General features: G+C 37.5%; 1 protein-coding gene across 4 annotated transcripts in view; it reads left to right on the forward strand.

Annotated features, from left to right (window-relative positions):
- Positions 1-15,279, forward strand: part of SORBS2 (sorbin and SH3 domain containing 2) — a 209,404-nt gene that overhangs the window by 99,971 nt on the left and 94,154 nt on the right. For all 4 annotated transcript variants that reach the window (XM_082608349.1, XM_082608346.1, XM_082608347.1 and 1 more), the window contains exon 3: positions 13,880-13,929. In XM_082608349.1, the coding sequence (XP_082464475.1) occupies positions 13,920-13,929 (10 nt within the window). In that variant the 5' untranslated portion in view covers positions 13,880-13,919. The remainder of the gene's footprint in view (positions 1-13,879; positions 13,930-15,279) is intronic.

Here is a 15,279-nt window from a genome sequence, read left to right on the forward strand (position 1 = left end):
TGTCAGTGCAAAGCATAAGTGTGGATGATTTAAGAGCATGAATCCTAAAAGCCACTGGGATGATTTCCCTGAGATAAGACAATAACAACAACAACAAATCAGGGTACGGTCAGTAACTTTCCTGCTGCTGCGAACACTCTCGTGGCAGCTCTTTCCACCAAATCACACAGTGGCCTCACCACCTCCCTTCAGCATTCAGTGCCAGGCCCTAAAACCTGGTGAGACACTCACATCCATACCGAGTTGGTTCGTGGACAACAGCAAAAAGACGACATTTTAAAATTGCGGTGAGGAGGTGCCAACATGGCCATAAAAGTGGGATCATAATCTTCCTTGATTTCTGCAACCACTGTTCATTTTTATATAATTATATTTTAAAGCACTATGTCACACTGAGCTCACAGCCCACTGAAGCTCCTAGATGTATTTCAGATAAAGTTTTGAGAAATCAATCTTTTCAACCTAATCATGAAATAATTTGGTTTAGCTAAATTGCAAGACTTATTTATCCCTGTTGAAGTTTAATTCAGCCTGTCAAGATAATCTGTTTTTCTACTTATTACCTATCCTCTCTCGCATGTATGCCTTCTGTAGAACTGATAAGCATGCCAGGTATTCTTCCCCAAAATAAAAATGTTGAAGATACATGGGCAGGGGAAGGCACTACTGAAAATGATTTTTCATTCACCTCTAATTCCACCTAACACTTTTACAGTTAGTACCTAGAGATGTCATGAAGAATTTTGCCAGACTTCTCGTTAAAGATCTAGTGAACTACTTTTGCACTCCAAATATTACAGAAATAAATAATTTTAACAATGAAAAGGGAAGATATTTATCTTTATTATCTATTTTCATTGGCTCCGAATGAATAGTGTCATAAGCTGCCCACTTTTTGATATTTTTGCCAACAAAAATATCAAAAGGTTCAAATTTTAATAGATTCAAAATTTCTTCAGAGGCAGTATTTTCCCCCAGTGGTCTCTTATTTTCTTCCTTGGATTTTCACAAATTAGTCCAATGACCTTAAGGTATATGTGAAGTGACTTGAGATACATTTTCATTCTAAATAAACTTTGCAAGAGAAATACTCTTTAAATGTTATATGACCAAATTAGAGCAAATTTCGTATCACCACCACCCCCCCAAAATTCAAATTCCACGTAGCAAGCAGAGTTCCACCATTTCATATCTGAGGCACACACAAACACAGGTTTGTACCACCACTGGCGGTATACAGCAGGCTTTTGCCCTTGCTAAGTTATGTAAACGTTATTTCAGGTGTTCAGGAAGCAGGTGTGTTCGTTCAATCAAAAGAAAAAATATGACTGTTTCTTTAATAGTCAATTAACAATAAGCAGAATTATTTAACGGTTAGTTCATAAAATAACATTGCCATGGAAATACATTAAAATAAACATTCTCAACTTAAAATCCTGACGTTTTCTGAAAAAAAAATAGCAATAGCTATTGGTCTAGGCTTAAGTCTAAATAGAGCCTTCTATTTGGGCTTGTGCAGTCGTCGGGCAAAAGAAATCCTTGTCATAAGCAACCATTATTTCCATATTAGTTCTAGAAGAATAAATCCTATGGTCCTCTGCTAACAGCCCTTACTTATTCATCAGCCAGGCCTGCCTCGTACCACACCTCCTTCTCTCCTGGAACCCCCAACATATCACCACTCAATTAGGCAACTATGCCTAATGTAATGTATTATAATTAACTGTAATGTGTTGAGGGGAATTATCTTGATTTCAGTTGACATTTCAAGATGCCTTAAAAGGAGACGCCTTTTTTTCACTAACAGTCAAGAAAGCTAAGTCATTTTTGAGGGTCAGCTTTTTACTGTTTGATCTTGGAGCAGTCATTTCTCTTATCCTCAAAAGCCTAATCTAAAAATCAAGATGATTGATCCAAGGTCCTTTTCAGAAGTTGTGGTTTAAGAAATAAAACACACATAAAATGATACATCTTTATTACTGCCACAGCATTTAATGTTTGTTTCCACTTAAAGTCTAAATATGATATATAAAAAACTAAATGAGATGACATAATTTCTTTTTATATCCGATGATTTGTGATATCAATATATAAAAATTAAAATGAAAGGTTTTTTAAAAATTTAATTAATTTATTTATTTTTGGCTGCGTTGGGTCTTTGTTACCGGGCGCAGGCTTTCTCTAGTTGGGGCGAGCGGGGGCTACTCTTCGTTGCAGTGCGCGGGCTTCTTATTGCGGGGGCTTCTCTTGTTGCGGAGCACAGGCTCTAGGCGCGTGGGTTTCAGTAGTTGTGGCACACGGGCTCAGTAGTTGTGGCTCGCGGGCTCTAGAGCGCAGGCTCAGTAGTTGTGGCACACGGGCTTAGTTGCTCTGTGGCATGTGGGATCTTCCCGGGCCAGGGCTCGAACCCGTGTCCCCTGCATTGGCAGGTGGATTCTTAACCACTGCGCCACCAGGGAAGCCCAAAATGAAAGGTTTTAAAATTAAAAATAGGAGGAAATTTATAAATAAACAACAAGATCCTACTGTATAGCTCACGGAACTATATTCAATATCCTGGGATAAACCACATGGAAAAGAATATAAAAAAGAATCTATAGGGCTTCCCTGGTGGCGCAGTGGTTGAGAGTCTGCCTGCCTATGCAGGGGACACGCGTTCGTACCCCGGTCCGGGAGGATCCCACATGCCGCGGAGTGGCTGGGCCCGTGAGCCACGGCCGCTGAGCCTGTGTGTCCAGAGCCTGTGCTCCGCAATGGGAGAGGCCACAACAGTGAGAGGCCCGCGTACCACACACACACACAAAAAAGAATCTATAAATGTATATAACTCAGTCACTTTGCTGTACAGCAGAAATTAACACAGCATTGTAAATCAACTATACTTCAATACAAAAAGTTTTTTAATTTTTAAAAAAAGGAAATTTAGCAAAGCTCAAATTTTAAAAAAATGGTTCTTTTATTTTCAATGTTTTTACATTGAACATAACTGTTATTAACATTTTTAAATTTCAGCTTTATGGAAGTTATAATTGACGTATACAATTGTAACATATTTAAAGTGTACATAGCGATGATATACGTATACACTGTGGAAGGATTCTCCCCATCTAGTTAACACATCCATCACTTCACATATTAATCTTTTTTTTTTTTTTTTTTTTTTTGGTGAGAACATTTAAGTTCTACTCTCTTAGCAAATTTCAATTATACAATACAGTGTTATCAATCATAGTCATCATGTTTTACATTAGATCCTCAGACCTTATTTATCTTATAGCTGAAAGTTTGTGCATTTTTACCAAACTCTCCCCATTTCCCCCACCCCCCAGCCCCTGGCAACCACTTTCCTACTCTCTGTATCTATGAATTTGACTTTTTTTCTTTTTTAGGTTCCACACATAAGTGATACCACACAGTATTTGTCTTTCTCTGTCTTACTTATTTTGCTTAGCATAATACCTTCAAGGTTCATCCATGCTGTCACAAACGACATGATTTCCTTCTTTCTCACGGTTGAATAAATATTCCATTGTGTAAATATACCGCATCTTCATCCATTCGTCAGTTGGTGGACACATAAGTTGTTTCCATATCTTGACTATTGTGAATAATGCTGCAGTGAACATGGGAGTGCAGGTATCTCTTCAATATTCTGTTTTCATTTCCTTTGGATTTATACCCTGAAGTGGGATTGCTAGATTACATGATAGTTCTATTTTTAATTTTCTGAGGAACCTCCATATTTTTTCCCATAGTACCTGTACCAATTTATTCCCACCAACAGTGCACAAGGGTTTCCTTTTCCCCACATTTTCACCAGCAATTGTTATCTCTTGTCTTTTTGATAATAGCCATTCTGACAGGTGTGAAGTGAAATCTCACTGTGGTTTTGATTTGCATTCCCCTGATGATTAGTAATGTTTCGCACTTTTTCATGTACCTGTTGGCCACTGTATGTCCTTCTTTGGAAAAAAGTCTGTTCAGTGCCTCCGCCTGTTTTTAAATCAATTTGGTTTTTTGAGTTTTATTTTATTTTAATCTGGTTTTTGGCTTTTTACAGTTGAGTTGTATGAGTTCTTTAAATATTTTGGATATTAACCTTTTATCGGATATATGACTTACAGATATTGTCTCCCATTCTGCAGGTTGTCTTTTCCTTTTGTGATGATATCCTTTGCTGTGCAGAAGTTTTTAGTTTGATGTACTGGTTTTTTTTTTTTTTTTTTTTTTGTGGTACGCGGGCCTCTCACTGTTGTGGCCTCTCCCGTTGTGGAGCACAGGCTCCGGACGCGCAGGCTCAGCGGCCATGGCTCACGGACCCAGCCGCTCCGCAGCATGTGGGATCTTCCCGGACCGGGGCACGAACCCGCGTCCCCTGCATCGGCAGGCGGACTCTCAACCACTGCGCCACCAGGGAAGCCTGTTTGATGTACTCTTACTGGCTTATTTTTGCTTTTGTTGCCTTGCTTTTGTTGTCAAATACAAAAAATCATTGCCAAGACCAAAGTCAAGCTTATGCCTTATGTTTTCTTATGGGAGTTTTATGGTTTTAGGTCTTACATTCATGTCTTTAGTCCACTTTGAGTTGATTTTTTTTTTTAATATTTATTTATTTATTTGGCTGTGCCGGGTCTTAGTTACAGCATGCGGGATCTAGTTCCCTGACCAGGGATTGAACCCAGGTCCCGTGCAGTGGGAGCATGGAATCTTACCCACCGGACCACCAGGGATTCCCATGAGTTGATTTTTGTATATGGTATAAGATAGCGGTCCAGTTTCATTCTTTTGCATGTGGCTGGCCAGTTTTCCCAGCACCACTGAAGAGACTATCCTCTTTCCCCATCGTATATTCTTGGCTCCTTTGCCATAAATTAATTGACCATATTTGCATGGGTTTATTTCTGGGCTCTCTATTCTGTTCCATTCGTCTATGTATCTGTTTTTATGCCAATGCCATTTTTTTTATTTCTATAGCTTTGTAATATAGTTTGAAATCAGGAAGTGTGATGCCTCTAGTTTTATTCTTCTTTCTCAAGATTGCTTTGGCTATTCATTTGGTTTTTTGTGATTTCATACAAATTTTAGAACCGTTTTTTCTATTTCTGTGAAAAATGCCACTTGAATTTTGGTAGGGATTGCACTGAATCTGTAGATTGTTTTGGGTAGTATGGACATTTTAACACTATTCTTCCAATCCATGAGCCTGAAATAGCTTTCCATTTATTTATCTCTTCTTCCATTTCTTCTTCCTTTTCTTCCATCAATGTCTTACAGTTTTTAGTGTACGGATTTTTCACCTCCTTGGTTTCATTTATTCCTATGTATTTTGTTCTTTTTGATGCATTTTTAAATGGGATTACTTTCTTAATTTCTCTTTCTGATATTTTGCTATTAGTGTATAGAAATGCAACTGATTTTTGCACATTGATTTTGTATCCTGAAACTTTACCAAATTCGTTTATTAGTTCTAAAAGTTTTTTGGTAGAATGTTTAGGGTTTTCTATATGTAATATCATGTCATCTGCAAATAGAGACAGTTTTACTTCTTCCAAATCAGAAAGAAAGAAGTAAACGTTTTTTTTCCCAAAGATCAAAGATTTGCTCCTCAAAGTAGAAATTTATGGTACTCTCTGCAATGGTGGAAAGCAGGGGAGATACTTTCACTTAGTGAACTAAACAGGAATGGCTGTCATCAGGATGCTATCACTCTGCAATCTGCCACACAATTCTTTATGTGACATTTTACAGACATCTCTTTCCTCCAACCATCACCTTGGGTTATAAGCTGTCAAAGGTAATGGAAAGTCTTTTTTTAAAGGCTAATTATCACAACCTTTAAGTGTCACTTTCCCTTAGGTTCAATAGCAATGACTTAGCTGGCATAGGAGGCAAGTGTTTGATTGAACCATTTCTTTAGGTCTGTCTCCTCTTATTCACTGCAGTGGAGGGGGGCAGGGGGAGAACTTTGCTAAAAGAAGGCTCTGTTTAAGGAGGAAAGAAAAGCTGCCTGGAAAGCAGAATTCCTTTTCAATTCCAGTATGTTGCTAAGTTGGGCATGGAATAATTGAGTAATGGGAAAATACATACAAATAAACCTTACGAACTGTGGTGGCTTAGTTTAATTTAAAGCAATAAAATATAGTCTGTGTGTTTTCAGGAAAGTCTAGATTATACTCTCATGACTCAATCAAAGGTAAAAGTCTGTCTCAAAATATTCAAAATATTGGTGACTGGGCATGATGCCAGTTATCCAATTCGGGGATGGTTTGCTGCACTGGGGGGAGGGGGGTTGATCTTGCTACTGCCTACTTGCTACTTGCTACTGCCGAAGATGATAACAATGTTGCTATAAATCATTTAGATGGCTGGAAATGGGCAAAACTGGATTTGAATCCAGGCCCACTTGACTTCAAGACCTATCCTTCCAACACTATTCAGTTCACCTATAACATGTATTTCTATAGTCTAATTCTTTCTATGTTTCTTTGATGATGTGCCTGACTCACCAGATCCACATTAAGGTTCTGGCTTATTTTCATTAGGAATACACTTGGCTTTTGATTTATAGAATAGAAACCAATGGAAATTTTCTAGTACTGTACTATCAAGTTGATCAATAATTTTGTCTTAGAAAAAATGCATTTGTAAGTACTTAGATGTATCCTATAATCATCCTTAGGTATTGTAGTATAAAAGTAAAAGATACCATGAAAGCAGGATACTAGAGCAATATTAAATCACATGACAATTTAGTGCAAAAAGAAACCAGTATTCTTTTATAATTAAAAAAGAGAGTAAATCACAGACTTTGAGGCTTTGAATAGCATCAGAAAGAAAATTATCTACCAGGATTGACTTCTAACTAGTATACATTTTACAGAAAATCTACACGCATTTTGACTAGCTTGCATTGTAAAGTCTCAGAAAGAAAATTGCTAGTTTCCTTGAAAAACATATGGTGCTCTTCAGGAAGTTTTTCCAGGTATCATGAAATTTGGTATAATGAGAAAGAACACTGTGTATTTTTTATGAAAATAGTCAATGGCCTCGTGTCCTTTCATTCATCACTATTCACAGTAATGATTTTGCCTTATTCCTAGAAATGATGTTATATGTGTTCTGATCCCACCATTCACATATAAATGCTGTGGATGATTTGGCTTCTGAATACTAAGGACCCATCTTCAGGCACCATTAGCTCAGGAATGTTGGGAGGGATTTAAGTTCTTATGTGGAGGCTGCCCTCATCATTATTATTATTATTATTATTATTTGCGGTACGCGGGCCTCTCACCCCTGTGGCCTCTCCCGTTGTGGAGCACAGGCTCTGGACGCGCAGGCTCAGCGGCCGTGGCTCACAGGCCCAGCCTCTTCGCGGCATGTGGGATCCTCCCGGACCGGGGCACAAACCCGTGTCCCCTGCATCGGCAGGCGGACTCTCAACCACTGCGCCACCAGGGAAGCCCTGCCCTCATTATTGACTGAGATGATTTGTACCACCCACTCAAGAGGCAAAGGAGTCCCTGAGTTGACGTCATATACCGGCTGTTAACGCAGAGAAACCATTCAGAAAAGGGGGAGACGTGGATTCTCATTTTTCTAAGCTCAGGGACTGTAAAGGACATAATAAACTACTTAGGGTATTTCCTATGAACATTTCAAAGCAGCACATTAATATATTAGAAGAGATAACTAAAGATAATTGTCAACAACCTAAATTAAGTCATTTGGCTATAATTGAAAAGTGAAATCATTTGGCATTTATGAATAGGGCTAATCCTACCACAGAGAGAGAAAGGATTTGACCACTCAGGGTAGTTTATGCAGAAAGAGTGGTACATATACCATTTCAAAGTAAATTCAGGCTAAAATCTGGTGCATAAAATTAATATGCACCGTATTTTTATTCTTGTGTTTAAAATATCTCTAAGAGATCTAACATCCCTCAATGTTTTCCCACCACTTTGACTATCTGTGAGTCCTTTTTTTCTGAATTATATATGAACTGTGAATAGAATAAATTCACATTTAAAATAACCTAGCAATTTACTGGATTAAAATTATTCCATGGAAAATCTTTTGGGCTCCAATCTTAAACTCCTCACATTAGCCGAGCTAAAATGTAGTCCTATAGCTGTATAGCTGGCCTTGGTGCTTAAAATCAAGTCTATAAAAACAAAATGACTAACACAGAATTCTTGGCCAAAATTGAGGAGGGAATTTGCCTCTGCTCCTCTTCAGAATGGGACGCCTCATGAGCAAAAGATTTCAAGCAGAATTACAAGATTATGGGCACAAAGTCATGTTGGTGCCCATGAATGAACAATCAAACATCTTAGGATCCTCATTCAAAACTTAAATTACCCAACCTGTTGTCATACGCATGTTGGAAATAAAGCCGACTCTGATCCATAAAAAAAAAAAGAGAGAGAGAGAGAGATCTGATCACTGAAATTCAAGCAGAATTAAAAGACCATAGCCACCAAATCATGTCTTATCCATGCACAAACAACCAGCACAATCTACCGCCAATGCATATTGGGAAAGAACCCTACTCTGACCTATGAGAAAAACAAATCCATTGCTATACACAAATTGGATACATATAATGTTGCCTTTTATATAAAAACCTCAGCAAGAACTGAACTTAAGTAAATACATCTCTGGTCCACCTGTTGAATATCATTTAGATACTCTAATGTACAGATAGTTTTTGCTCTGTGGATTATCTGCTGAGGTTCAAGGTAGTCTGCATTTTATGGTCAGTTTTCATAGTCTTGGACCTGGTTCACTTCCAATTTAAGAGAATACTTGAAATACTGTCTCTCCTAGTAGCATGCAAACACTCCAGGAATTTGATGCTTTCCAGAATAATCTGTGCTTGTTATGTAAGTACAATCAAAGACACTTTTTCAGAACAGAACAAAAGAGATTAGATTCGCTTTAGTTCAAACTGTCTAAAGAGAGTTCTCAGTTGTGGACTTGTTAATGGCTTTAGTACAAATAATGGAAATAGAATCATGCATTTTTATTAGTCACCCAAGAAGCCTTCGGTTTCGGGTTCTTCTGCAGAGCTCAATCACTGTGGCTCTTCTTTTAAAACTTGGAAAATGTCTTGCCTGATTAGGAAGTTAGTCATTTCACATTTTGACATCTAAAACAATGCGAAGTTAAAAAACCTCACGTGTTACATTTATAAGTAACAGGATACATCACTTTAAAGATGAAAAGCTCAAGGATTTGTGGCGCCTTTCTTTGTTCCCGTTAATCCTATTTTACTTTTTTCAGTGTCAGATATTTGTAAATATCGGCATTTGAATTCAAACAACAAATGCTGATTATTAGCTCCCTAACTTGGTAAAAAAACATTATTAGAGTAGCAGGTTTTGTGTTCTGAGAGTTAACTTTCCTTCTGTTTGATGTTTTCTTTATCAATCAGTATTGTTCCAGCTCAAACACTGTCTTTGTCATTCAGTTTTAAAACTTAAAACAGCTTTAAACATCAAGTGTTTTGAAAAGGAGTGATAAATAGAATTTGGGAAATGTCTTTACAGTCCTCATTTTTCTGGAGACTTGTTTATTCCTTCTTGTTTTAGCCGTGGTCAGCCGTGGTCACAGACATCCCCTGAGGCTTTACTTTTCCATTTATTTTGTCCATTTAAGGTTAACGTATTAGGAGTTTTGCTACTGAGACATTAAAATAAATACATCTGATGGAGTTTTCTCAAGGCTCCTGCACTGACCACTGCCTTCTTCCCTGACTTCATTGGCATTCCCTTCAATCCAGGCGGTATTAAGGCTACCAAGTAGGCTACATTAGGTATTAAGGCTACATACTTAGCTATGTACCACATTTATTTTTGTATTCTGAAAAAGAAAATAGAAATGTGCCTCTTTCTTTATACCAGCTGAAAAATAAGAGATAAAACTCATCATAATAAAGATTCCTTCATTCACTATTTAACGTCAATTGGCCTGTGAAATTTTACTGTAAAATTCAGTGTAACATTGTGGTAATTCTCTCAGTCCTAGATGTGGCAACCGTACACATTACTCCTGCCCTGCTTCTCCTACACTGCTGCAGTGTCCTTCCAGGGTGGATGGGCCAGAATGTGACACTATACACAATCAGGTGATACCAAAACACTACATAATGAGGATGTCATCTGTGTTGTTTTCAGTTTATAGCTCTAAAATATAAACTGGGATGAACATCAGTACTGTGATTTTATCCATTCTATATGCTCATCGCTTTAGTATTTATTGAGTACCGGGTATTAGTAATTCAATCTAGGTGTAAAAAAGATAAAATCCTTCTCTACTTGGTTTGTATATACATCTCATATCATTTATGTGTATTTTTTTCATGCTGTTTTATTACCCCATTTCTCCCCCTACCCTGGGGTAGAAGGTATCATTATAATTAGCTGGTGTTCACATTTAAAAATTTTTGTAGGTTTAAAAAACTTTTTTCCAGTTTATTGAGATATAATTGACATACAGCACTTGTATAAGTTTAAGGTAAACAGCATGATGATTTGACTTACATACATCGTGAGAGGATGATCACAATAAGTTAGTGAACGTCCACATCTCATATAGATACAAAATTAAAGAAACAGAAAATAATATATTTTTCAATGTGATGAGAAATCTTAGGATTTTCTCTCAACAGCTTTCATATATAACATAAAGCAGTGTTAATTATATTTATCATGTTGTACATTACATCGCTAGTACTTATTTATCTTATAACTGGAAGTTTGTACTTTTTGACTTCCTTCATCCAATTCCCCCTCCCCCTACTCCCTGCCTCTGGCAACCACAAATCTGATCTCTTTTTCTACGAGTCTGTTTGTTCATTTGTTTGTTTTTGAGGTATAGTTGACCTACAACACTATGTCAATTTCTGTTACACAACATAGTGATTCAATATTTCTATACATTTCAAAATGATCATGACATTAAGTCTAGTTACTATCTGTCACCATACAAAGATATTACATAATTATTAACTGTATTCCCCACACTGTACATTTCATACCTGTGACATCTTTACTTTGCAGCTTGGAAGTCTGTACCTCTGAATCTTCCTCACCTATTTCTCTCTTCTCCCCACCCCGCCTCCCCTTTGGCAACCACCTGTTTGTTCTCTGTATCTGTGATTGTTTCTGTTTTGTTATGTTTGTTCATTTGTTTTGGTTTTTTTAATTATTAAAAAAAATTTTTTTTGGCCATGTTGTGCAGCTTGTGGGATCTTAGTTCCCCGACCAGAGACTGAACCCACGCCCTTGGCAGTGAAAGTGCAGAGTCCTAACCACGGACTGCCAGGGAATTCCATTTTGTTTTTTAGATTCCACATATAAGTGAAGTCATACAGTATTTGTGGCTCTCTGCCTGACTTACTTCACTTATACCCTCTAGTTCCACCCACGTTGTCACAAATGGCAAGATTTCGTTCTTTTTTATGGCTGAGTAATATTCCATTGTACATATATACCACATCTTCTTTATCCATTAATGTATGGATGGGTGCTTGGTTGGCTTCCATATCTTAGCTATTGTAAATAATGCTGCAACGAACATAGGAGTGTGTATATCTTTACTAATTAGTGCTTTTGTTTTCTTTGGATAAATACCCAGGAGTGGAATTGCTGGATCTTACGGTAGTTCTATTTTTAATTTTCTGAGGAATCTCCATACTCTTTTCCATAGTGGCTGCAACAATTTACATTCTCACCAATAGTGCAGGAGGGTATACTCTTTTCTCCACATCTTTGCCAACACTTGTTATTTGTTGTCTTTTTGATAATAATTATTCTGACAGGTGTGAGGTGATATCTCATTGTGGTTTTGATTTGCATTTGCCTGATGATTAGTGATGTTGTGCATCTTTTCACGTGCCTGTTGGCCATCTGTATGTCTTCTTTGGAAAAATGCCTATTCAAATCCTCTGCCCATTCTTAATTGGGTTGTTTGATTTTTTTGATGTTAAGTTGTATGAATTCTTTGTATATTTTGGATATTAACCCCTTATCAGATAAATTGTTTGCAAATATCTTCTCCCATTTGGTAGGAGGTCTTTATGTTTTGTTGATAGTTTCCTTTGCTGTGCAAAAGCTTTTTAGTTTGATGTAGTCCCATTTGTTTATTTTTGCTTTTGTTTCCCTTGCCTGAGGAGACATATCCAAAAAAAATATTATGAAGGCCAGTGTCAAAGAGCATACTGCCTCTATTTCCTTCTAGAAGTTTTATGGTTTCAGGTCTTACATTTAAGTCTTTAATCCATTTTGAATTTATTGTTGTGCATGGTGTGAGCAAGTAGTCCAGTTTGATTCTTTTGATGTAGCTGTCCAGTCTTCCCAATTGGATACTTTAATTTTATGATTAGAATTTCACATTAGTAATAAATAGAACCAGGCTTTCTATAAGAGGTGAACTTCGATGGCCATGTTGAAAGAAAATGATGAATGGTGACTAGAGCAGAACATATGAGGACCGGAGACATGGTCAGAAAAGAGGACAGGGCCAGAACCCTGACGGGCAAACACCAGAAAGCCAGGAAGCTCATTTGGTGCTCTTTTTAGAGAATGAAGAAAAACTTATTTACTGAAGGTCTTTCTTGACAGGTCATGACAGATGATTTCATTTCAACCCTATCCCTACTCATCCATGAGGTATAGATAAAAAAATTTTTAACTATCAGATGTTAGAGTGCTAACGCACATGGAAACTGAATGTGTGGTACAGGGGAAGTTCACGTTCATTAACAAGGCCCTACTCAGGAGCCAAGGCAAAGTGGCCAGGGTTAAACATCTTTCAGAGAGCTCTTCCTCTTAAAAGAACTGCTTCCTGAAGAGCCTATCCTTTCTCTTTGGTTGTAGGGTATGGATAAATAAGAAACTCTAAAAATGGGCTAAGAGAATACGCAGAGAAAGAACTAAGTCATCTCACACATCAATAAATAATACAAATATTAAAAAATTTTTTTCTACAACAAGCACCATTTTCCCCACCATTTCTAATGAATTAATCTCAATTGCTATACAGCAAACACTTCAATGGGAAAACCCACCATATCTGATACTGAAACAGAAGTGGGTTTTGTAGTAATCATTTATTTCTTGCATCTTTGTAAAAATATATGAATCTTATCTTCTTTGACTATTTGCTCAACATACATATTAAATACATTAAACACTCCCTGGTAGTAAATTAACTCTAACAAATTGAGTATAATAAATTGAATAATGTAAGGTAATGATTTCAAAGTACCAGAGTGCTTATTAAAATTCTGGAAGAGGACGCTTAACAACCAGTGATCCTTTCTGGCTTAGAGAACAAAAACTGTTATTATAAATGTTTATGAAAGCAATTTAATTTTTTTTTTTGCACTACGCGGGCCTCTCACTGTTGTGGCCTCTCCCGTTGCGGAGCACAGGCTCCAGATGCGCAGGCTCAGCGGCCATGGCTCACGGGCCCAGCCGCTCCGCAGCATGTGGGATCTTCCCAGACCGGGGCACGAACCCGTGTCCCCTGCATCGGCAGGTGGACTCTCAACCACTGCGCCACCAGGGAAGCCCCTAGCAATTTAATTTTTAACAATGAAAACCCCACTCCATTTTCATCCGTCAATGGTCACCATTAAACAAAAACATAAGTTTATGTTTAGGATAATAAGACCAATAATAATTGAAGTTTAACTTGAATAGAATTATAAATTCTGGCCACCTTATTAAACTGTAATTTAAATAAGACTAATGATCATGTGATATTAACTCACAGGTACACCAAAACAGAACAAAAACAAAAACACTCTTTCATGATATTTTGTTCCCCATGCTAGTGAACAAATTAATACATCATTTTTTTTCTACAGGAAAACTGAAGACTTTAATAACAAACCCTCCAAGGTCAAAATGAACACAGGTATGCTGTCTCTGTTAGTTTTAACTCTTCAGCCTTGCTCTCTAAATATCATCTTGGCCCTAAATCATTAGTTTAGCACTCTGCTGATCCTAAATGTGATACTGAGTTTCTTAGATAGTCTAAATTCATTACCTGATTGCCTTGTTTTTGTGTTTTAATCTTATAGCTATCAAAAGTAGACTTTTCCATTTTGCTGTCTATTCTTACTCCCTTTCTCTGTAATCACATCATGACATTAACTCCTGTAAACCCTAGGAAGAGGTATGCCATTCAATGCATACATTTGAAATCTCTCACTTAAAATAGGTTAAATTCACAGGCAAGTTGCTCTAGTAGAAAATATTTAAAACCCCCCGTTCTGTAAACATTTTATGTTGACAGCGACCATAGATAGAGTGCCAAAGCTTCACAGGAAATCAGCTTCATTAATCCACAGACACAATACACCTAAAGTCTTAAGCATTCTATTTTTTGATGTGGGAACAGTATCTCCAAATAGCTTAATAACAGGGATGCTCTGAACTCTTGTGCTGTATACAGATTAACTGTAAAAATGTTTGTGATACTTGCTTGATACATATGATTTTTTTCCACAATATAAGCATTGTAGCTTATATTTTCACCTTCCTCTCCCCCTGAAATTTTTATATTCAGTGTTGAATAATTCTGGAAAACGACTGTCTCACTGAAATTTTGTAACCTGTATTTTAAAAATAGCACTGCCTACCCACAAGTGATCACTGGGAAGTTGTTTTAGTGCTGTCGCTCCACAGCAAAGGAGAAAGGATAGTGGAAGACATTTTCCTCACGTCAAGCTGGTTGCCTTTTTGCTGTCTCTTGTTATCAAAATGCCTCAAGGGATGATTAACAACCACTGGTGAAAACCAATATCTAATCCCTAGATCAAGTGTAGAGCCATGCGCTATTGAACATGATGCTGAGGCTGCCCCTTAGCAGAAACCTGCCGTAAGCGACCTCAGAGAATTCGAGGTGGGCTGGCCCCTGAAGATGCAGTCAGCCCGTCGGTGTGTAGAGCCCAGGCAAGATGAGGATATTGGAAACCGTTGAAATATACAAGGAAGGCTTAGAAATCAAGAGAAGTTATAACCCTGGAAATGAACCAAGAAAAGTCATTTGGACAACTGGAGATGACAGAATTATACATGGGAAATGAAAGGAAAATATTATTAGGCAAAAGTGATTGAAGAAAGCAAATAGAATAGGGAGCCCACAGCTGAGCTATGGTAAGTCATGCTGTGAAACTGCAAAATCACTCCAGCAGGACATGCACAGGAGGAAATTATAGTTACCTATTGTTCTACAGCATTTTCCTGCAGACCTAAGTTGAGC

Source organism: Mesoplodon mirus, assembly GCF_964341445.2.
Source record: "Mesoplodon mirus genome assembly, chromosome: 20".
Classification (NCBI taxonomy): domain Eukaryota; kingdom Metazoa; phylum Chordata; class Mammalia; order Artiodactyla; family Ziphiidae; genus Mesoplodon; species Mesoplodon mirus.